At 33.7% G+C, this 25724-nt stretch overlaps 1 protein-coding gene across 1 annotated transcript in view; it reads right to left on the bottom strand.

Annotated features, from left to right (window-relative positions):
- SGCZ (sarcoglycan zeta) overlaps positions 1–25486 on the bottom strand; it is a 177311-nt gene extending 151825 nt beyond the window's left edge. The window contains exon 1 of the mRNA XM_066316954.1: positions 25292–25486. Within this exon, the coding sequence (XP_066173051.1) occupies positions 25292–25486 (195 nt within the window). The remainder of the gene's footprint in view (positions 1–25291) is intronic.
- Between the last annotated feature and the right edge of the window lie 238 nt (positions 25487–25724).

Genomic DNA, 25724 nt, shown 5'->3' with positions numbered 1-25724 from the left:
TTTTTTGGTGGCAAAAAAAAATAAGGCTCATTCATTCAAGACAGCATTTTTATATTCATTTGTTCTCCTCTGATCTGACAACAAGAGCTTTTATTCTACCAAAAATACAAACCAGATATTTTTCTGTAATTTATTAAAATATTCCTCTTCCTGATTGATGTAGCAATTGCATCAGCCACTAATACAGTCTCCTATATAAAAACACACACATGCAACATTATTTCTTTCATGATTTTAACAAGAGTGACTTACCCAGGAGTAATGAGGTAAATTGCACTGGAATTACAAGACTTTTTTTTACTGCAGTTACACTAATGATCTAAACTGCAGAGCTGAAAAAATCCAGACCATCTGTTTCCTCCTAAAGCAGCTTTAATATCAACACTTACGTATGGCACAATCTCTACTGAATTCTTTGATTGGCAATCTGGTAACAATAACTTACACCACTACAGGAAAAACACTGTTTTATAACCCATTTATAGTCCCACTTTACCTATTTGTTCTGATGTCCTCTGAGTAACTATCATAAAACTTCTATACCAGATGGATTAAGTGGGAAGTTGGCTTCCAGTGATGGATCACACTTTCTGTGTTCTGGTCAGGGTGACTAAATGACTGACTTACTGCAGGATTTACTCGTGGTCCAAATAGCACTGAAGTTTAACCTGAGTTTCATTTTTGGGATTAGAGACAGACAAATCTACAAGGAAAATTTTTTAAAGAGTCATGTGTTTCAATAATAATAGAAATGCAACTTGCTTTTTCAATTCAAGCTGGAAAAGAAATTTATGATCAAACACTCTTGGGCAGGGACAGCCTCCACTATAACAGGGTGTTTAAAGCTCCATACAAACTGGTCTTTAAGGTCCCTTTCGACCCAAACTATTCTCAGATTTCACTATGAATATTTTAAATATATTGTGTAAACTATGGCACTATTTAATATTCCAACTACAGAACAAAGAGGCAATTTAGGAAATCACACTCAATTAAAGCAATTGTTTCTAAAATCAAGTTAACAGTTTTGTAGGTGGAAGGGAAAGTAACTGATCATGATTTTAACAAAGCTTTTAGATCTTGGTAGCCTAAAAGTACATATGGATTGAATTAGCAAACAGTAAAATTAGTGGAAAATTGACCAAATTGTCAGTACTATCAGAATATTTAAGGTGGAAACTTAAGAGAAGCAACACTGATAAGCAATCTCATATGACTAAGCAGCATATCCACAGGGCATTAAAATCAATCAATATAAAACTTTTTATCTAGTAGCCATTACACTGAGAATCTGAAAATCTAATAATTTACATAGAATGATGTCAGTAATAAATTGGACTGTCTGAACAGTGTGAGGAGATTCTGCACTTGCTCTTTCATTAGATCTAGATTGTGCTAATTTCAGAGTTATACAGGGAGATTATTAATTTGGACAATATAATCAAGTCTTCTATGTTAATAGTTTAAATCTACTAAAGTGTCTGGATGTATATAAAGCAGTAGCATATACTTTTGAAAGGAAAATAAAAATAAAATTGTCACTGACCAAAAAAAAACCCTCTTTTTCAAATGTACAGGATATAAAAATAATCCTTGGATTTTAATGGGATAATAGCAGCCACCTTACCTAGCTGGATTTAACATCCTGCTAGAGTTTGATTAATATTCTTGAGCACTTTGTGAATGTTCAGAAAAATTAATCAATATATCATCAAGAGTGTTGCTGGAGGAAGTCTGCAAAGAGCTCAGAGAGAGGTTCATAACTATAAAAATTTAAATGGCCTGCAAGTGACACCATTTCCTAGTTTTTAAATGCAATCCTTTCATACCACGGTTTAAATGTAAGCAGAGAAAGGGTTAACCATAATAAAGAAACATAATTATATCAAATACACATCACAATCACTTAGCAAATAACACTTGTGATTTTTTAATCAGTTGCTGTCTAGGCACAGAATAACACTAATTGCAAATTCTTCCCGTTTAAATTAGATGTTAATTTTTAGGGATTTTAGGTGCACACTTTTCAATGCATCAAAGTAAACATTTCTAAGTGGATATGAACATGGTCTGTCAAGTTGTGAAAAAGCACTGAAAATGGTATATATTTCTGTTTCAAAAGTCACTGCCAAAGAAAGGGGAGTACTACTTTTCTGTAAGACACTTAATATTTTACTGTGCCTGTGCATCACTATTTATGACTGTTTGATTGGAAGTAATTCTCCCACATTGTAAGGCAATTACTGCATAAATTGTATATGCTGAAAAAACTCATAGCAAAATCAGTAAAAAAAAAAAACCTCTCCAGTCTTGTGGTATTCTCTTTCCTTAATATTAAGCTATTTTAAAAAAATTAAGATCATATCATCCTTTTTATTGTTTACTGAAATAAAGTTTACACTTGACATAATAAAAGAATTTATCTTAAAAAATTTAGGTTTAAGTCCCTTCTTTTTGACCTTCCCACATCACTTACATTTAAAACTTAGTTACAATACTGAAGTCTAATATTATAAAAGTGGAAAAACTTGGTGGAAGTTATTGGAGTTAACTAGAGATATCACAGGAAGTTTTAGAATCTGTTCATTAATTCAGTGTAGATTTTTGTGGAGCTAACAGAAAGCATAAGAGCACAGTTCCATAAGTCTACATGAAGGCAGCTTTGGAGCACTCAAAGAAATACAACCTATTACAACCATGTATTAAAAAAAAAATCACTATTCTGTTATTCAATATTACAAATGTCTGTGAGGAAAATTTTCCTTAGCCATAGGGAAATGCAATATGTCATCAATAAATAAATAAATAAATAAATAAAAGTAAATAATTTTCAACCAATGATATAGCACTGAATTATTTTTAGCTTTTTGAAGGAATTTCCTGATTTGGTACTGTCTCTATCAATTACTGACTGAAAAAATGCATATTCCATTGGTTTGCACAGAATACATTTCTTATACTACTGAACTTGTACAGGCTTTTAAATACAATATTGCTCTTTTATGTGAAATAACAGATCCAACTTGAGAGATTCCATTTCAAGGTAGTGTGAAAGCACAATAAAAAGTGACACCTCTGAAGAGACACAGCCCCATCCCACCTGCTCCCTCTGCAGTCTCAGAATCTATTGCTGTTCATACAAAGCCTTCTTAATCTCTTCAGAAAGGGTTAATATCAATTGCATCACTAGCTCTGGGTGGATAGAATGATTCTAAAATAGAGCAGAATGAAGAGACTTCTCAATCCTAAATCCTGAAAGAGAGACTACTGCTCCTTCTGCAGCAGAATTGATACTCCAAAATAGTTTTCAGAGTTGCAAATCATTCTAACTTCACAAAATAGCCTGGGAGAAAAAAAAGAAAACTACAGGGTGGTAAGGTGGCAGCTTTGAAACCTTACTCCTAGTAGAGAACAATAAGCTATTTGTTTTTTTTCCTCTTTGTTGTAAAGCTTCTGTTAAGTGTGCAATATCTTGAAAAAACTTTAAAAAATATACATCCAGTCAAGAAAGGCATAAATTGCCCACCACAGTGACTGCAATTGCCACTGGCTTTAATCAATGAGAATTTCTGTGGGACAGCCATGGACAAACCCTGTCATCTACCCACAATTCTGTACTTTCACTTGAATCAGGGAGCACAAAACACATATCAAGGTCAGACTCTACCAAATAAAATGGCAGGGAGTGGAAGAGGAATGCATGAGACCTGGGAGACACTTGCAGGAGCAGCCAGCCTGGGCAGCAGTGGCTGCAGTCAGCACTCACTGACTCAGGATGTAGTCTCACAAAATGTCATCTGCAGCAGCAGTTGCTGTGCTACTCCTTTCTTTTTTTTTCTCCCAGACTTCTACCTTTAGGAAAATTAAATTAGTTAAACAAACGAACAAAATAAACAAAAAATTAGAAAAAAAAAATCAAACCAAACAACAAGAAAACAAAAAATAAAAATAGTCAAATTTCCTGATATTTTCTTTCTCTGCCTGATTCTGCACTCAAATAGCCCAATGAAAAAATCCCCAAAATGAAGTAAAACACTGACCAAAAATCAACCAAACAAACAAGAACTCAAAAAAACAAGGAACAAGGTATCAGCATGAGAACACACTTAGTCTATTGTGTTGAAAAACACAAGGACTGCTTAAGATTTTTTCATCAGAAAAGTTATAAATATGTTGCAATACAGCTTTAGTCAACTGACAGTAGAAGTGCAAGATATGTCATAATCCATAACCTATACATTTAAATTAAGGTTTAACCACTGAAAGAACGTGGAGTGGAAGAAAGATTATTGGAAAAGGGCTGCTTTTCCAATCAAGAGAACAGAGGTTTACAAATGTCTAAGAAGTTATGACTCCACCAGCTTCAGACTGCAGTCCTAAGAGAAAAAGGCAGTTTTGTTTTGTTTTTTGGGGTTTTTTTTTGTTTTTTTTTTTAACAGGACTATGTTCATATGTCCAAGCAAACACTTTTGGAGTCAAATAATTGCACTTAGTGCAGTCTCTTCATCTATATACCAGTTCAAAAACTTTTAAGTGTGGATATCCCTTCCCAACAAACAGAAGAAGTATTTTAGCCTTGCCTGTAGTTTATTATTGTGAAAGAAAAGGTGGGTCGGGTTTTAAGATATATTTGGAGACTGTTTTTTGAGGGCCTACAGCTGTTAGCAATCCTTGCTGACACCTTCTAAATGCTCTTCTAGTCTTCTGACAACTTTAACCTTCCATTCTTTTACTGTGATCTCATTACCTTTTGCTTTTTCTTGTTTTAAGCTTAATACCTGCTCAATGAACTTGCATATTTGTGCTCCTGAGGAATCACAAAAGATTATGTGAAGTTACAGTGCAGTACGAAAAACAATACACACAAACTGAAAATATATCATAAAAAAATAATTTAATTGAATTTTTCATATAATAAGTAACATTATTTATAGTCATATTATATTTCATATAATAGAATAAGGAATTAAAATAATTTTGTTTATGTGATGCAACATACAGCTAATTTTTTTCATCTACTGAGACAGAGTAGCAATGGCACAAGAGAACTTCTGTGACCAACATGATGTGAAATCCAAATAAAAAGCATAAATCTCTTCTTATAAAATTCACGCTGCTTTTTACAAATTTGTTTTTTCTTGGATGTTACTGTAAGTAATCCCCAGAGGAAAACTGCTTGGTTGTAAGCTGCCAAGAACCAGGTTCACAGCAATACAAGGAGCCTGAAGGAGAAACTTTCCTGACTCCCCAGTCACAGTTCTCCCCTCTCTCTCTCTCTGTACTCCCCAGCAAACTGTGTTTTGTTTTGAATGAGTTATTTGAGTCATTTAGTCATGCAAAAATTCACCATTAATACTAAAGTGCTGATGATTACTAAGTTTGGACAGGAATTTCATAAGCCAATATTGCTACTACATCATATCTCTGATCTTGTGGCTCTTCCCTGTGTTTCCATTCTGATAATTTTGCAGTATCAATGAAGATTCACAGAGATCACATACAACTGTTGACCATCATCTCCTCACCTTTCCTGCACGACATACAAAAAATATTGACAGTAACTATCTGGAAATTAGAAGGCAAAGAAACAAGACTAAGTAATATCCCTTATTAGTCCATCTGGTATAGTTAAAAGGATAAACTCACACATTGAAACAAACTCACACTGAAACAAAAGCAAACCCAAATTGAATAGAACTGCTTTGACTCTAACTTAATTACACTAATTGGCTAGGTAATGTGAGAGATAAGTGTGCTTGGCATCTATGCAGAGGAAAAGTTATTAGCACAGGAATAAGGTTTGGAGAAACAGCAAGAGAGAGAAAGCTTGTTATTAACTGTGGAAAATTAAGGGTCGTCAGATAGAGACACGAGGAAAATTATAATGTGTCATAAACCCAGTACTTTCATTTAGTTCATTCTTTCCATGTATTTTACTGCTGCTAGCATTAGTTCCAAGGTTTATTTGCTGAAGGTATTTTAAAAGTTTCCATTGAGAATTAGGGAGCAGAAAAAAGGTCAGATATAGAACAACCTTTTTTGTAAAAATATTTTCCCACTGTTCTCTGAGATTTTTCTGTTCATTATTGTCCATACGAATTTATTTTGAAACATGGAGTATCTGAATAACTGATCTGATAAACAAAATTTCCCTGTGATAACTGTACAATGTATTGCACATTCTGTAGTGTGTGTAAGAATGACACTGATTATACAATATATTGAATATTCTTCCTGTAGAATGGGAGAACGTATTTTTTTACTGATTTTTTTTCATTAGAAAATTTATAAATATTTTGCAATATAACTTTATTCAACTGACAGTAGAAGTACAAGGTATGTCATAATTCGTAGCCTACAAATTTAAATTAAGATTTAACCACTGAAAGTACCTGTTGTTTTCTCTCTTCACCATTAAGAAGATGGAGCATACAAAGAACAAATGCTGAGTGATTTGAATAAAGAAGAGTTTTGTCTTAACCTGTTTGCACTGATAAGAATAGCGCTTCCAAAAGAGGATGGGCCAGTAGATTTTAAAAACACAACAGAGTGCCTCAAATCACCTGATTTTCAATGTCCTCAAATCCCAGACATAACCATTTTGGGGAAAAAAAAAAAATTAAAAAAACCCCAAAAAACCTGTCCTGTGTAACATGCTTAATACAGATCAATTTTCCTATAACCAGAAAGGATTTTTCATCACCATGCTCACGCATCCCCCTAAAATGTTAATGAAGCACACAATCAAAAGTGCTAAATTACTTCCATTAAGAAGATGCTCTCCTAAGATGCTGGAAATTTCACAAGATAAAGGCAATAGTCCTTTCTTGAGGATATTTGGGTCATTGTGAAGGCTATTGAAATAAATATTACAAACATTGAGAAAGTAGTTTTTTACCTTTTATAGCTAATACTCAATGTATATCCAAACCAGTAATACTACATCAAGTTTTTTAAAAATAATTCTCATAAACTAAATCAAGAGGCGTGAAATTAGCCATCTATGATTAATTAATACTAGACAGGAGTTAGCTTTTTGTACCATTCCATTATATTTACTGCCTTGGATTGTATACAAAATAGTAAAATTTTTATTGTTCTATGTGAATCCTTTTTATTATCTAATTAGCTTTTTAAATTTATAAATCTGTCTGTGTAAACAAATAAACATCTCAAACAATTAATGTTTGTCACCACATCCAGGTCTTTAACCTTTCTGAGACAGAGGCTGACTGAACCCTTTGCAAAAGGTAACCATCATTTCCTACATGCTGATTCCAGAATAAATTTTTGCTTCCACTCATGTCAGGTATTCCTGCAGCTTGTTGCAAGAAAATCAATCCTAAAATCTCTATCAGGTCTATCCAGATCTATTATTATATTCATCTTTATTGTTTATTAAATTTTACTTCTGTTGAAAACGCATTCAGAAGACAAATTTGTTGACTCAGATGGAATGTACTTCCAACAAATTATTTCTCAAAGGATTAAAAACTCTATTACTTCATCTGAGCAGCTCAGTTTGTATGTTTGTTACACATTATATATATGTGAACATACATCTAAAGCTGTGATACTTCACACTCTAGTGGGTTTAATTCACCTGCAATTTCTCATAATCCTTAACTGAGGTGACACTGAAATTATCATCTACTGACTAATTATTCTGTAGCAAAAGTGCATGAAAGAAAGTAGGTAGAGACAAATATCTCTCTTAACAGCTAGATTGTAAACAACAGTGGGTTTGGTTAAATAACAGTATTTAAATGTCAAAAATCAGTATGTAGATAGGGAGAAGTTATTTAAATTTTAAGTGAAAATTGGGACTTTAGATGTATCATTTTTTCTATGCAATTAAAAATACAGTATACCAAGTAATAAATATAATTCTAGCTAATAGTTTAGTTCTACACATCCTTTCCCTGTGTGTTACAAGTTGCTTTGTTGAAATCAATTTATGGTAGTGAGAATAACTTTCTATAACAGTTTCTACTCTTCAAATGAAGAGAATAAAAGTAGATCAGGAATAAATTATGACAGATTATATAACACATCTTTAACAGCTGCAAAATTCTACAACAGATAGCATTTCAGGCATTCTCTGCTGACCCTTAGATTTTATTTAAACCCATGATCATCAGATATTTGCTGAAATGCAAAACACACACCTGATTTGAGCTGTCAACCTCCATGCCCACAGTCCTGTCCAGTGAAATTTCAGAAATCTTTTGACCTCCTACAAAATGCCAAGGGTCAGTTTTGCACAAGCATCATGAAATCAGATGAGCCATATTTTTCAGCATCTATTCCTTACTTCACACCAGTGTTTCCCTGGAAAACACAGTGCTGTCAGCATCAACGATTCTATGCTAATCCATCAACTTTTACCTATATTTTGTCTCACCAGTTATACTCCTTAGAGCTTATTTAGCTATCTATACAGAAACTGCCAACATAATCTGCATTGAAGAGATGGTTTTTCCCTTTCTCTCTTCTTCCTTCCTCTACTCAGATTTTTAAGACTCAGTCTGTATTGCTCTGCCTTAGTATGAACCTGAAACCACTTCTTCCTAAGGGCCTTTCTCTCCTGGTACTGTAATTTTTACAGTATCATTATAGAGTTTAGAGACAGCTTTATTGTAAGCAATAAATATTTCTAAAAGGATTGCAGCATCCAGCAATTGTGTTTATTTAATGTCACTAGCACGTCACAAAATAATATAACATATAGAGGCCAAAAGCATTTCTAAATTAATATAAAATTTATACCCCTCCATTAATTGAACAAAGATATAAAGAGACAACTAATGAGCACCCACTAGATATTTCAAACACTTCTAACATACTTTAAATATTTCAAGATACATTTAAACCTATAAATCATATAAACATGAATGTGCCATGTTCTTCATTCCTCTCTGCTAACACACACATGCTGCATCTGTAGGGCCACTGTTTAAAATTCACACCTGCAAAAAGAACACCTTGCTGGTATTGCTAAATATGTTAGAATTTATCTTCCACTGATGTGAAAGGTAATCATAATTTTTAAGAATAGATTTATAGCTCCCCTAGCAAAGATTTTCAGAGAAAATAAACCAAGAGCCTATTTGCACTGAAAGGTAATAAAGTATATTCTGTATATATTCCACATGAATAAAATGCCAGAATCACTCTAAGAACCTAGTTTTTAGGTATATTTCAGAGTGTATCTCTGTCCTTGTAAAATTTGCATAGTCCTCCTGCATTAAGCACTTAAAAAAATAAGGAGTACAATTGTTGGGTTTGTCCTGATTTTCATGTCTTTTTTTCCTCTTTTCTTTTTTTCTGTTGCTTCCTCTATCTATAATATTTTCTTGACTCTAATTTCCTTTTTCTACCTTTCCAAAACTATATATTAAAACACTGGGTTCCATAATTAAGCTGATAACTATCAGAAAAGCTTTTTTGAATAACAGCGTTTATTTAAAAATAGCCTATTACAGGCAAGAATGACAAAATCCAGGAAATAAAAAAAAAATTAAATACTTGTACCAGTACTCCAGGTAGGGTTTCACAAGGGGGTGAGTAGAGGGGTAGAATCACCTCCCTCAAACTGCTGGCCTCGTTTCTTTTCATGCAGCTCAGGATATAGTTGGCTCTCTGAGCTGCACCCTGATAGGTCAAACCAAATTTCTCCTCCACCAGAATCCCCACATCCTTCTCAGGAGCACTTTCATTCAGGTTGGTTTTTCAACAACTTCCATTTAGAAGTAATAAATCATTAACATTCTCAGCTAGGCAACTGCATAAAATGTTAAAAATCAAACTCTGATTTTCAGACTCCTTGTTCCATGATTTATTCAGAAGACTAGAATACTTCTTTGCAATAGATCATAGCTGCTAGTGCTGTCACCATTTTAATTTTAGTGATCTAAAAATTATGTATTGTTTTTCATTTTTAAAACTTATTGCTGCCTGTGGCTAATACATCTATTAGCTAAGAAAGCTCTTTCATATGAAACATAAATGCCTTTTTTTCATTTCAATTTTTTGCCATCTCATAATCCTTTTTTATTCTCATAATTTTACCATATTTGATTAGTCTTTTTTTCTGCCTCTTATTTCTTCTTCCCTTGCCCGTATATCCTTTCCTGTACACCTTTAAGCCCTCACTTTGCAGCATGAGGAAATTCAAATAATATGCAACCAATTCTGAAGTGTAGCTCTATGAATAATTCCACTCACATAAAACTGGAGGTAGTTAAAGCATCTTATTTCTTGGGATTTCTGTGCCCATGCTCATCACTGCAGTAAGACTACATTAAAGAAACATGCAAATAACATCAGTTACATGGAGACAACCACATGGGGTGGTTTGATAACCACGAGTGATAAAGATGAGGACAATGAGAACAGAGTTAACACTTGGTCCAGAGGAGGGGCAGCAAGTTGATCAGAGAGAAGGATCACCTCTCCTGAAGGAAGGCTGAGAGAATTGGAATTGTTCAGCCTGGAACTGGGAAGACTTCAGGACAACCTAAGTACATCCTTCCAGTATCTGAAGGGAGAAAAGATGGAGAGAAACTATTTACAAAAGTGTGGGGTGAAAGAACAAAGGGAAATGGGTTCAACTTGAAGGAGAGTAGGTTTAGATTAGATATTAGGGAAAAACTCTACTGTGAGGGTTGTGAGGCATTGGAAGAGAAACTGTAAATACCTCATCGCTGTTCAAGGGATGGATGGGGCTTTGAGCACCTGATCTAACTGAACATGCCCCTGCCCACAGCAGTGGGGCTGGAACTAGATTATTAAAGTCCTCTTCCAACCGAAACCATTCTATGATGATTCTATGATTCACTTGTAAGAGTGAAAAAAAGGAAACACAGTTTTTGTTATATGTTTACCCGAAGATTCATGAAGTTTTTGCTGACTTGTGTACTTAAAGGAATTTTATAGACCTCAGAAGTCTGCTTTTAAATGATCAGATAGATTTGTTTTGCTTTCCAAGGAGATCTAACAAAAAACAGGAGAATGTTGGAACACTCAATATAAAGACAATTTCTGTCAAATAACAGAAAAAGACTTTTTGTCAAACAACAAAAAAATGCTTACTGAAAATATGCAAGGATTTTCTCCTTTCACTTTACATTAAATTTAAATTAGAAAGATTGTTTTGCCTCTTACACTGAGTGTTTTTTAGTTTGTAGGTAGTTTTGGAAAATTACCACCTCAGATATGAAGTAATACTGCTACCATACCCCAAACCTGATGTGCATCAATCAGACATTATGGCATTTTTCATTTCCTTCCTCTGATAGTCAAATACAAAGTACCATTCTATTAAAAGGTTATTGGAGGTGCGCTTTTCCCTCAAATATTTTTAGTTTCAAAACTAGCTATGGAAAACATTCTAGCATTCTGTCGTGATACTCCATTTCAAAGATATTGATCAGCCCCAATCTCATGGGTCAAGTCGACTAAAACACTCTTTATATGATCTTTCATACAGATCCTAAAGTATACTCAAATCTGAATATATGGACAAGCCTCTGGCAATCCTTGCTTGTACATGGACTCGATCAAGGTCAGAGGGCAAACAAGAGATGAATATTAAAATGCAGCCAGCAGAAGAAAGGCTGTCTATGATTCCCATGGGTAGTTGTATGCACAGGCGTGTTTCAGACACACAAATGGAAATTCAAGGCATAAACCAGAGTGGGAGAGACCCATAAGGAGCTCTGGGAGGACAGAGATAGCTTAAACATGCTTGGGCTTCTCTAAATTGTTATCATAAACAGCAAATAAAAAACTGAAATAAAATAATCTAAGTTATCTCAGCTACCCATAGAGTGGCCTCTTCCTTGCAGATTTTGCACAGGGACAGAGAGAAAGATCTGAGAATAAGCACAGAAAGTAATCTAGGTATATGGATTATTGGGATTTTTTTTTAGTAATTTGAAGTGAGTTTCATCCATTCTAGTAAACTGAAAAAAATATTTTTGAAAGGACATCTATAACATTTTGTTTAACAATTTTATACAAGGGTAACACTGTGGCCTAAGGTTTTATCTGAAGCCAAGGGCAAAAACTGAAACAATTGATCAATATTTTCTATTCAAGACATTCAGACAGTTTTTTTCAAAATTTATAAAACCAATACAAAACATAGTTGTATTCATAAATGTGAAGGAAAGAAATTCATTGAAATTTTGACATAGAAAATATCCAAAATATATTCATAAACTGTTATTCCAGTAGCTTGCATAGTTCCTTTTACCATCTCTTCAGAATTTCTCTTAAACTGTTCACAAAATTAAATAAAAGCAGACATTGCTTGGAAATAGTTTAGTTAACTAAGTCACACTTTTAAGACAGAGAGCAATAACTTAAAGATCCAAATTCAGAATTTAGTTTGGCAAGACATCAGTTTAGTTTTGTTCTGCTGTGCTACGACACTGCTACGCAGCCTACCCCTTTATTTTCTTATCCATTTATTTAAATAATTACTTATTTCCTGGGATTAGGACTAAAGCACTTAGTTCTATTGACTTAATGTGATCCTTAAATTCCTAGTTTGACTACACACTGTGGTGCATTGAAATATACAATACAAACCAGTGGTTTATCAATATAATGCATAAACTGAGAATCATGTCCTCAACCCTGCTTTCATAAAATCTTAAGAATGGCCATTCTGGGTGAGACCAAATGTTAACATTAAATGTCACATTTCCAATATCATCAGACACACAAATATTAAAATAGGATATTCATATCCAGGATTTTTTTTGTTACATTTTCCTTACATGCATTTACCCATTTAATTCTCAATCATCCATCAATTTTTTTTAACAACCACATAATGGGATGAAGTGCTCCCTAGATTAATTAGAGATGATGCAGTCAGAATAACACTTTTCCCCAACTTTTAACAACTCTCTATCCAAGTGACTACCCACCACAGAATGTTCCTTCTGTGGCCTGAACATCTCTCTCTTCTCTGTAGCTCATGTTCAGCTGGCTTCCTCACTATATGGACACCTTTTCCTAACTTATTTTCCTGGACTCACCCTGGAGTTGGTACTTGCAATAATCAGTAAATGAAAAGGAAGGTGTGCCTCACATAGACCCCTAATGTACAATTCCTGATCTTCACTATACTGCCCAGTCACAGAAATTCTTTGCACACTTTACTGTTCCACCTTTGTGAGAATCAATACTTCTGGCACCAGACTTTGAGGTTTTAGAGGCTGCATGAGCATACTGCCCTCCAACACCCTTTACAGCAGACTGTTTATTTAGCTGTTATTTCCCAGAGTCCACCCAGCATTCTACATGTGTGCACTAAACACAACAAATACTGTGCTTGATAAGGAAATATTTCATACAGAATGGATCTGGAGGGAGTCTTACAACACCAACTGGCATAAAGCTGTGCAGGATGCTATTTTTCAAATAACATACATGCTGTCAAAATTGATTTCAAATTACTTTTGAAAACCCAGCCATTAAGTGCTAACTTGACATTTGAATCTTTTAGATTGCATGTATAAAAATCATACCAAATGTTAAAGCATAAAAAGCCACACAAAAATGTGGAAAAATTTATATAAATACTTATAATCACGTTCAACAGAGTTCATTACCAGGTAGTGAGAGGTTCCCAGTGAACTAAAAGCCATAAAGTAAAATTTTAGAAATGTTCTCTGTAATACAGAAAGATTACTTGCTGTAAAATAATGATTTAGGAATATCTTTGTATGTGTGTAAATTTACACACAGTAAGCTTATTGAATATTCAGTAATACTCTAATAATAAATTTCAGTTAACAAGAAAAGAGCATTGTGAAATATTTATGAGTGGACTAGTTAGATGGACTCTTCAGGTCTTTCAACAACTAGTAGTAGTCTGCAGAATATTTCAGCTGAGCTTATACCTTTGAGAACCTGTGCTTATACTGTATCCTCCTGTAAAATTTATACTTACTTTCATCTTGATTAAGGCAGTGTTTTAAATGTGTTCAGAATTTTTAAGAATTATCAGGTGTTTTATTATACTCTTACTTTACATATGACTCAGGTTTCACCAGAGCCTTAGAGTATCTGAAGTAATTTCATTCACATACACCATGACTCCAAAATCCATTAATGTTTCCCTTCAGACTACGAAACCTATTTTTTATATTTGCACAGTAATAAATGCCCTCATCTGCCATTGAATTTTATTTTGTTGAAAGTAAATGTGCTAACCTTCAGCAAACTCCGGGTTACAGCTTTATTAAACCTTAAAACAGAAGTATAAGAGTCCTTTGACAGTTAGACGAAAGCTCAGATAACAATTCATAACAGGATATTTATTTTTCCACAGTTCATATTAAAGAACTGCAGACCATAACACTCCTGCTTAATATCAAAAGTGACGTGAGAATTTATAGCAAGAATATTCCCCCAAAGTTTTATATCTGCCAAAGTCTGTGTTGGCATACTCTTTGCCCCTTTTTTTCCTGTCCAATAGGTCCTCCTTAGGTACCACAAAAGAGTATGACCTTTTTGCAATCATGACAAAAGTATTTCCATAGTAGCATCCTGTAGGTAGGATTTAATTTAAATTATTTTGCAAATAAGTCATGAAGTTTAAAAGTAAGGGCAAGATAAAATCAAACTTATCTTAAAAAAAATCAACCGTCTCCCTTTACAGTTAACATTTTAATCACTGAAGAACAAAAAAAACCCCATGTGAAAACCACCAGGAAATTAAAATGTTACCATGCCCCTTGAGAAACAATAAGTTTGGGTGTTTTTATGCACATAAGCTTATATCAATCAGTCTGAGGAACAAATCCACAGGCAAATTTTTAGCATCATACATTTTTATTTTAAAATGACTAGTGTAAAAAATGAACACCTTTCAATAGTGATTATTATCTTTGGGTAAATAAACAGCAATTTTAGTTTTTGTCACATACTCTATTTAAAATAAGTGCCTTTCATATTGCTTGTTCAGCCAACAGAGCTAATATAGATATGTCTCCTCTGTTACTTCTATGAAGCATGACCAGACCCCAAAAGATGACTGGTATGAATTGTGTATTCCTGAAAATAATGAAGGAAATGAGAAAGCTCCACCTCTAAAAGATGGAAGAATGATTTGAAAATCACCAAGAATATATTTTTAAATTTCTATCTTTATATCTGCTTTTATCTACCTTTATTATTAAAATATCTCAACTGAGCAGAGGAGAGTAAGATAGCAATTTTGATTTTTCTTTTATAAAGAAAGCTGATTTTCATTTTTTGACTTGTGCCATCCCAGTGTATGAGAAGAAAGACATGTTAAAATTTGAACTAGTCAAAGTTAATATATATTAATTCCTATTGTATTTTTATTATACTTATTACATTTTTAACTTTTTGATGTAGACAGAAATCTGCTACCCTCTTGCACATCCTTGCTGTTATAAACCTGAGCCTTGCAGAAAAATAAGAAAAGTAAACACAGTAATTAGAAATTGTTCTTTGAGAAAACATTTCTTGATGGTGCTCTACTGTATAAATAGATGTTTATGAGGTGAGAGAAGAGAAAAATCTATAATTAAAACAATTGTATAGATTGTGAGTTTGCATCACAAAAATGCTGATTTCATTATTAGAGATATCAAAATATATATCTGGGGTTTTGGGGGGGTTTTGTTTTGTAAGATGCAATAAGCCCAAGACTCTTTAAAAGCTCTTATGCAAGGTTGTGAATAATTTGTTGCACTTAACTGAGTGTCACAGTGAAAAGGTGAGGATTACAGTATTGATGGACACTGATGTGATAGACCATAATGCCTGATTAAAGAATCATTGGACAAGCTCTGAGGCATCAGGCTTTTCTTTAAAAGGCAGCCAAATTTAGATTACAATTAAAAGGTTTAGGACAGTGTATTAACATTGACTTCTATTTTGTGGTATTTCCACTACATCTACATTGTCTCTGGCCATACCATTGATAATCTGCTTTTATTGGGTTTTTTGATTTTCAGTCCTTGATTGTACCTAGCAGTAATAAAATATGGTTTTCAGACATAGAAATGATACCTCCATCAGTGTTGTATCTTTTGGGTAAAAATCTTGAAAATTTTTCTCATCATTTGCTGCAGGACAGACAAACCCCATATTCACAGTTTTTATTTAAAAAAAAAAAAAAAATAAAAATAGTCCTTGCTTCTGCATCAGTGAAGCATTTGAATCATCATTTATTCCTGTCTAGGTTTCCAACCACACATTTAATATCCTGACTTATAAGAAAGAAGAGGAAGTACTCTGCCATGTAAGACATTTATCACTATGTATTCTATCTTATCTTCCTGTTTTTTTCTTTATTATAATTCCGAAATGTGCTAGGTCTAATTTAGGCTAGATTTACATAAGTACATTCTGCTCTTGTACTTAATACACAGACTTGTATTTATTTCAAGATGAATGATTTGTAGAAATGAAAGCAGGATTCCAAGCAGAGAATGTAATTTTTTATTACACTCTTTACTCAGATAAGTCATCCCAATAATAGAAAAGCAATAAGAATGACACATTTCATTATTCATATAGACTGTTGGTGCTTTAAAGTAACCAAAGTCTGTTCAAGGGCCTTGATATCTCTCTAATCACAGCTAAATAAACTTACAAAATATTACTGCTTGGCCTGAACTATAAAATTAACTCTGATTTAGTTGCTTCACTTGAGAAAAACATGCTGATGCATTAGTCTTCTTTTCTTTTCATGACTTTCTGTTGATTATTTTCATGAACCCTAGTATACAAAATTATTTTTTTCCTCCTTTTTCCTCCTTATTAAAAATGATTGCACATCAAAAACATTCTTCAAATATCTGCTCTTCAAGTTATGCACTTGGACAAATATAAGTGTCAGAACTATTTTACTCTATAAACCTTTAAGAATTCAAAACTATATTAATATAATATTCACTTGAAATATCTCATTTTTTATAAACACTAATGTCATGCTAGAATACACACAGAAAGGAAACAGAGAGCCTTTAATGGAAATTAAGGTAATTCCATTTTCATGAAAGCAAATATTTGAAAAAAACCTCTGAGATACTTGTTCCAGCCTATTTATATAGTGAATGATGAAGAATAAGCTGCCTAGTAAACCTCATTCACTCAGCTTGAGTACAAGATTATTTCAGAGAAAGTAAACGTTTGCAAGCTGAATATATGCATACGTATATATATATACACACCCAGATATCTATATATGTATGTACACATTTTTGGCTAACCTATTACATGAATTTAAGCTGTTATTGCTCTCTTCTGTACATTCTATAGCCACGGCCTGTGTCTTTTTGGAATGTTAAGGCCCTCATGCACCAGTCATGGTTTAATGCACAGTCAGAATCTCTCCAGTGAAGGGTAGAAGATGCAGCCATCCACATTTTGAAACATGGGGCAAACTACCTTTGAAATGCTGGTCAGCTCACATGGCATAAAGGTACAAGTTATAATCAGTTTAAGGGACACAGATATAAGTCAGCCCTGACACTTAATGAAACAAATCTACAGCAGCAAGACAAATGAGCAAGAAGTGGCCTTGGAAAGGCAAATGCCTCTTCATGTTCTCAATGTGTGACTACAAAGTAAAGAGTTTTTATAGGCAGTTTTCACTAGGAAGTCAAGATGTACATACTACAGTACAAATTTCCAAACCCACTGTAAAATCAAGTTGAAATTGTTTAAAAAATTACCTAAATAGATTAAATTTTTCTACAGTTAATTAAATCACATTCTTACAATACTGTCTAAGGTGCAATACATTTACTTCCTTTTTTCTATTGGGAAGCGTACTAGTACTCTGCCATTAAATCTGGATGACCAAACAAATATAAAAATGATAAATTAATTTTATCCCATTCTTCCTTCATCAGAGTTCATTCGTTAAAAACAAACCCCAGAATGTACAGCCATATCATCCTGGAAAAAATAAAAAATTTAAGATCTGCATTCAGACACACAGAATTAATAATGTAACCTGCACATTAAGCAAAGAAGTTAATGTTTGCTGAGAAGTGCTATTAAATACAATTGTTTTAAACAATGCCTTGCTACTTTCTACCATGAGATGTCCAGGACTATAAAATACCTAACAAAGTATATTTAACAGTGGCTTGACTGCTCGTGCAAGATATTGCCTTATTTATCCCAAACTTGACGTCACATTAGTCGCCTTTCCACTGTGACACAACAGATTTCATATTATTTACTGTACAGCCAAGTAAACCTACACCATACTTGCTCTCACACTGATTTATTTTTTTTTACTCCCCGTAAGGATTAACAAAAGAGGTAGACAATAGAGGAAGTACACATATAAGATGAGATTAAAAAATTATTTAGAGGAACAGTACTAGAAATACTTAAAATCAGTTTTTCATTGTGCTCAGGACAGCAAATATGGGAAATGCTCAAAAGAGAGTAAGGATAAATCTTGCCTATGGCACTGAAAATAAAAGAGGACACAAGTTGTACAAAATACCCTCCAGCTCTCTAAAGTTGTGCTTTTACATGAATGCTAAAAAATGGGATAAGAAAAGTCCAAGCAAAATTAACTCATAGAAAGAACAATTTGCTGACATTCTATGAGTAAGTTGTTGAATTATTCATAGAGCTGACAGGTTCATTTAAGAAACTGAAATTTCTGATTTCCAGTGCACCACAAGAATATGAGAACACAGGCAGTTATTTATATAAGACTTTGTGCATACATGTATACATGCCCATGTGCAGACAACTGGTTTCTAATACTCATTTTAGTTGGCTGAAGATTTTCCAGAATTTTTTTCAAATCATTTAGAAGTCAAATTTAAAAAGAATTATAGCTCTCTGCAGAAAATATTCCTAAGGAATACACAACCATTTCATTGGAACTGCCAATAAAAATTATTACAAGGTTGATATGTAATGTTTGATATTAAGAAATAGTAAGACAGATATCACATATCTCTTAAGAAGAAATCAGAAGGACTAATAACATATGGGTAAAACACTTATCTGGAACATGCTCTACACTGGAGAAAATATGAACCTTGGTCTCTCATATCTTAAGTCTCATAATCATTAAAAATTAATTATATTGCCTGCCCTAGACTGGAATTTTGTCACTATAAAAACCAAACAAAAAGGGAACAAGAGCTTTCTTGCATTCATCCCAAAACAGAACATCATGTTCTTGAAAGCTAAAATACTGATGCATCTAAATAAATAATTTTTACCCAGTTAATTGATAAAAAAGTTTTAAAAATGAGATAATTTACAGTTTTTAAAAAATTATTGACGATAAATTGTCATTGAAGTAAATTAAACCTGCAGATGCGACAGAATATATTTATTAAATATATATCAACTGCTGCTATTCATATTTATTCAAAACCTAATAACAAATTGCTGCCTTTGTCAAATTAAAGAAGTTTTCTGTTTAACAAATGACAAAATTATTTTTGAAATACGTACAATTACAAAACTTCATCATTTTGAAATGCCAACCTGGTAAAAATTGGACATGTCAAAGATTGTCTAAAAAATGAAAAAAGACCCTTGCCCTAGTTCTACTTGAAATTGTATTATTTATTATGTGGAAGTGCTTACTTCATCACAAAGCTCAGCAGAATGAACTGAACTGATAACCAATGACCATCAAATAAACACATACGGGCAGTCAAAGAATATTAGAAACGTAAATAGTCATATCACTGTCAAGCTTGTGGAGAAATTACTATTGCAGTACAGTTTCTCAAATAGATTTTGGTTTTCTTCAGTATACCAAGACAGTTTGCTCTAGGCTTAGATAAAAGCATTGAAAAGAACTGATTTAGTTCTGTATCACTAAAAATCTTAAACATCAAATTACAACTTCAGTGAAGAAATTGTTCATTTCAGAAAATTGCGAGTGTTGTCTCCATGTTGGATATTAAGATCAGAAGCATGTGTGTCCCAACACACAAACTTAAATATCTGAAAGATTTCTGCATTCTTGCACATGAATGAAAGCTCAGGAAAATATGTCTTGTTTACTGGTCTCTATAAGTAATCTCAATATATTATCATACTTCAGATAGGGATAATTTGCAATGATGCAAACGGGGGGAATTAATGGTTGCAGATTTCTGCCTTAATACACATGTTGTCAACATAAGAAAGAAATCATGTTTACTTGGCTTGTGTATTACTCAGGCAGACATTCCACCTGCAAACTCCCTGCTGTCCATACCACGTGAATCCAGAGCTAGGCAGCCAGCAGCAAGAGAAGCACAAGCATTCCAACCCAGGAAATTCAAACTGCTCTTTACACTATGCTTATGTCTGAACCTAAAGCACTGCTCAAAGTCCCTGGAGAAATAACTGTTTTTACCCAGATCCTAAGCTGTCTGGTTCCTGATCTTAAAAGCAATTCCCATGGTAGTCCTAGCAAGAGGAGTTTAACATGGATCAATAATGACAGCGTTGTGTCATGACAGCAAAGCTGACTGCAACTACAGCAAGAGAAAACATTTGAAGTAGGTGGTGGCATTTCTTACAGGGGGTCATAAAATGTCTTTTCATTTATGGATTCCTAGGGGCAACCAGAATATGAAGACACACAAAACCAGATGTACAACAAAAACCAGTAAAAGAACTTGGTGCTATGTGGCTGCCACGGGCCACAGAAAGAAATTCAAGAACTAAAGGCGTGGGCATTTTTTCTAATATTACCATTTTTCAACCTTACTAAGCTCCAGATATCAATGTCATGTAATAGACAAAGGAACAACATAACATTAAATAAGTGTTGATATCAATGCCAATTATGCACGTATTAGAAAAGGTATCAAAGAGCTGTTATTAAATGTCTCCTTCACCAAGAGCTGGACTACCCCTTCTAATGTTGATTGCTCCATGTTATTTCATAATGTCATGTCCCAACAATAAGAAGAATGCTTTGAATTCTCTTTTTTAAAGCTAATTTGAAATATGTGCAGAAAACTTTCAGTCATGTATCGCTACACTAGTATTTGGTTAATAACAAAAATATACAGTAAATCACTTTTCCAAAATAATAATTCAGACTGACACAGTGTCAATACGCTTTAGGCATTATCAGCTATATGAATAAATTATATAAAATTATAGTTCTGTTGAGGTTAGAATAACTTAAAGTTGATACAAAATAAAAATTTTATCAGAGAATAATGCTAAAGTGATTAGATCTTTTCTAATAAAATCAGCTAATTACTTATGCTGTGTTCCATATAAATACTGGTCAACAAAAATGCAGGCACAGTAAAAAAACATTTTTTCCTTCACAAGCCTTTAAAATCACATATATTGCATACATGAAATAACCAGGATGTTCTAAACACAAAACCATTAATATTTTACCCCTTGGCTCTGGTACCAAGTCATGACTTGACTGTCCATCCTTCCTGAAATCCCTAGTGTAGTAACTGTACAGACAAAAAAAAGTGACTGACAGCTTTGAGCTTCATTAGACTTGTATAACATAGAGTAAGTGAGAGGTAATTACATCCTGATGGAAAGTGAAAGACTGACTTTTCCATGGGGTAGCCTGTGAACCATGCCAGGCTTAGTACAAGGAAAGGAAACAGTAAGTGTTCCATGAAACTCAAGTCCCCTAAGACTATCACTTTATATACTGACAAAAGTTACGGATTTTAGTTCCTGGCTTGATTTTTCCAATATATTTTGCGTGTCTTCTTTGAAAATCAGACCTTCAAGATCATCCAGTCCACCCATCCTCCCAATACCACCACGACCACCCCTAAACCATATTGCGAACTGCCACAAAGAGATGCCCTTTGAGCACTTCCAGAGATAATGACTTCACACCTTGTCTGGGCAACTTATTTCAATGTGTAACTACTTTCTCAGTGAAAAAAAAAAAAATCTATTATTTAATCTTAAGCTCCCGGCACAGCTGAAGGCCATTTCTTCTGATCCTTTGATTTGAGACATGGCAGAAGAAAACAATCCCCATTTTACTGCACCCTCCTTTCAGGCAGTTGTAGAGAGCAATGAGGTCTCCTCACGAGCCTCTTCTTCTCCAGGCTAAACACCCCCAGCTCCCTCAGCCATTCCTCATAAGACATTTTCTATACCATTTGCCAGTTATGTTGCCTCCAGTCGTGCTCCAGCAGCTCAACGTCCTTTTGGAAGAGAGGGGCCCAAAACTGAATACAGTACTTGAGGTGTGACCTCACCAGTGCCAAGTACAGAGGGATAATCTTGTCCTGGTGGCCACAATGTTCCTGATACAGGCCATAATGCCACTGGCCTCCTTGGCCACATCTTTCTTAAATGATAGTTGAACAGTGAGGTAACAAAGTTTAACTATATATTGATGGACAGTAAGACTAAGATAGCAGTGGGAGATTTTGAAGTAATCTTTCAAAAATTATTACTACACCCATGATTCCTCCATCTAATATTCCAGCTCCACAGATATTAATTACTTTTAGTTTTGCTCATCAGATACATATTATATATCAGGGAAATTATTTTGTAGCTTGTATTTACTTTCAAGTTTCTTATTTTGTACATTGGAAGAAGAGATTTTATCCCTGGACATTTCTCTATGTTTCCTAGTCGTATTACATAATTTGATAAAAGGAGACCTGCACACCTAGTCTGTGCTACACTTTTACACAAGTTCAAACTTTTTATTTTTTGACTACTCCTTTGATAAGCCATTCAACATTTGTCCTTGAGAAAAATTCATATCAGTTGCCTATCTTACTACAAGATTAATATTTTACAGAGGACCCAATTTCTACACTCTGAGTATAAAGAGAGCAGGGGATAACTAGCTCAGATTCAGAATGCAACTTTTATGTGCAAGGTTAGTCTACTCAGAAAACTTTTACAACTAAAAACTTGATCACAGAAAGGCTTTTATTATGCCAAATTGTCAGTGACTGTAGCTTTACAGTTAAAAATAAAAAGTCAACAGCTAATACAAATTAACAGTATTGCAATTGTCAGACAACAGTGACAAACCACGACCTGGCTCTTCATGACCCCTTGAAACGTTGCAATTACTATTGTTTTTAAAGAAAGCTCAACACTGGCTTGTGCTAAAACAGGAAAAAAAAAAGTAAAATAATGTCAAATCGTCAAAGTAGTCCAATTTCAGCAATTATTTTTATCACGGTTATATTCATCTTTTGAGCAAACACTTGAGGTTTCTCATTGCACTTCTCATTTCCTGTCACTCTCCAGTTATACAAATAAAATTTCTTAATTTTTATCTATCTGTTCACATACAAATATATATATATTTCAAAGCCATTGCCTTTTTAAATGCACAAACTAAATTATTTTACTCTCAAACCCTAAGAATGCAACTCTTTCAGACTTAATACATATTTCCCCCTTATGCTCAAATGTGCATGGGAGGACACGAGCATGAAGCTGTTACTCAACTCTTAACATGACAATCTTCTAGCAATCTTCTAGCATACAGAGATTCCAATGTGAACACTAACTACTCAAAGTAAAACACTACCTACTGTTCCATGAGTCTGCAGAAGTTCATTCTTCACCACATAATTTAAAAAATATATTTGAATATGGTCGAGGAAAAGGTGCTTCGTTTATAAGAGTTGCATAGATGTGTTTGTTTTCTGCACTAGATTCAGTAATTCACCTTAAATTTTAAAATTTCCAATAAACTTTAAGATGCAGGAAAAAAATATTTTGAAATTTCTCTTTTTTTGGGGGGTTGTTGTTTCTTTTGTATGTTTTTTTTGTTTGTTTGTTTGTTTTAAAAAGTTGTATGATCAAATTTGAAAAGTTTTAAACTGGATAGTGTTTGGATGGTGTTATAACAGCTTGTATTATGGAAGATCAAACAATCCTTAGATATGGAAACAGTGCTTTCAAGTATTCTATTGGAATGCAATCTTCTGCACAGAGAAAAATCCTGTGCTTTTTAAAAATCTATGTTTTAAAATTGTTTAAAAGAGTTAGGCCAAATAAGTTTCCGGTACAAATGAATAATTATTCTAATAAGCAAAAACATATATGGGTGTCTTATTTTGAAACCACATTGCACAAAAACAAAAAAAGGAAAAGCAAAACCAAAAAAAAAAAATGAAGCTCCCTCAGAAAAAAGGCAGCCCGCCTAAAAGATTCTCTGTACACGTACAAAATTTTCTGTGCGTGAATATTAAAGTCATACAGTTGTCAAAATACGAATTCAACATGTTTAACCACTAGTGGAAAGCTCAGAAGAATAAATGTGTTTGCACAATATGTCTCACCAGACAACAGTTTCAGATAACCCCATGCATTACAGATCATCAACAGATGCAGAACAACTTTAGGCACACGTTTTATGCTGGTTTTGTTGACTATTCTTTTATTTCCAATTAACTAATGGAGAAGAGAAATGTGTTGTGAGATAGGAACTGGAAATTTATAATCATACCTACATCAAATTGGAAATTTATAACTAGCTACATCAAAATATGGATTATGAAGGTTAAAATCCAGAGAGGAAGACTACACTGATCCTGAAGACTGCACTGACTGCTATTTTAAACTGTGTAGAGTTCTGTCTTTTCTTTTTCTATATAAAAAGTCTGCTCTGCTGCCGGCTAGTACACACTCCTGCCACGTTTCCATTGAATGCAGATGTTCTTTTAAGGGTACATCTGAAATACTTCACTGATATTAAAGATTCCAGCCAGAGATTGACTCATTAAAGCATGTGTCTTTTAGAATCACCTACCCCTGTATCCACACAAAAACAGCCACTCTAAGTTCAAGGTGAAACACAGTCCAAATTACCAGCAAACTTTAAAAAATACAAAGAACAACAACGAAAAAACCTCTATAAAAGGAATCATACATTGACATGACCAACCCAATTCCCTCCTAAGAGTTACTATGCAGAACAGATATAGTAAACTGTTTTTGCTTGCTATTTAGTGGTGACAAGAAAAGAAAAGATGCTTGGGGCAGTCATCATGACACTTTTGATTTGGGCAAACAAACAAACAAAAAATCTAAGAGCAAGATAAAATTTCAGAAGATATGGTTAATCAAAAGTATCAAAATAGATAGGGCACCAGTCCACTCACTGCAGAATACATCTAAAAAGTATAAATATCTGAACCAACATTAAAAGAAGTACATATGATTTTTTTCCTACAAAATTACAAGACTTCTATATAACATGGTAAAGGAAAAAGGAAAGACTACAAGTCAGTACTTGAAGAAATGAGGTACGTAAAGTTACTGTAATACTTACCACTGTGAAATTCATAACCTTCAAAATCCATATTGTCATTGCTAAATTAACAATCATGGTAACCAACAGCAGAAGGACAAAGAAGTATAAGCACCTCTTTCGCCATCCATAAATCCCTACTGGGTAAAACTGAGGATGTTCAGTCCTTGGAAGGCTGTTCTGTTGTGTTGCTAATATATACTGCTCTCGTGTCATCTGGAAAAGAAAGATGTCAGTATAAGTAAGGAAATAAGAGGTCGGTTTTTCATATGTAATATTACATGAAAATTATCTCTGAATGTACAGAAAATCAGTTTCTATGGGCACAGAAGAGATAAATTCATCTATTATTAACCACATCAATATTATTTTTGCTAGGCATCTAGTAAGAATTTGATTGATTTAATGAATTTAAAGTCAACCTTTGGTTTCTATTTAAAATTGGATTTGTATT

Source organism: Sylvia atricapilla, chromosome 4 (genome assembly GCF_009819655.1).
Source record: "Sylvia atricapilla isolate bSylAtr1 chromosome 4, bSylAtr1.pri, whole genome shotgun sequence".
NCBI lineage: Eukaryota > Metazoa > Chordata > Aves > Passeriformes > Sylviidae > Sylvia > Sylvia atricapilla.
The sequence above is the reverse complement of the archived record's forward strand: the minus strand, read 5'-3'. Positions and strand labels throughout refer to the sequence as shown.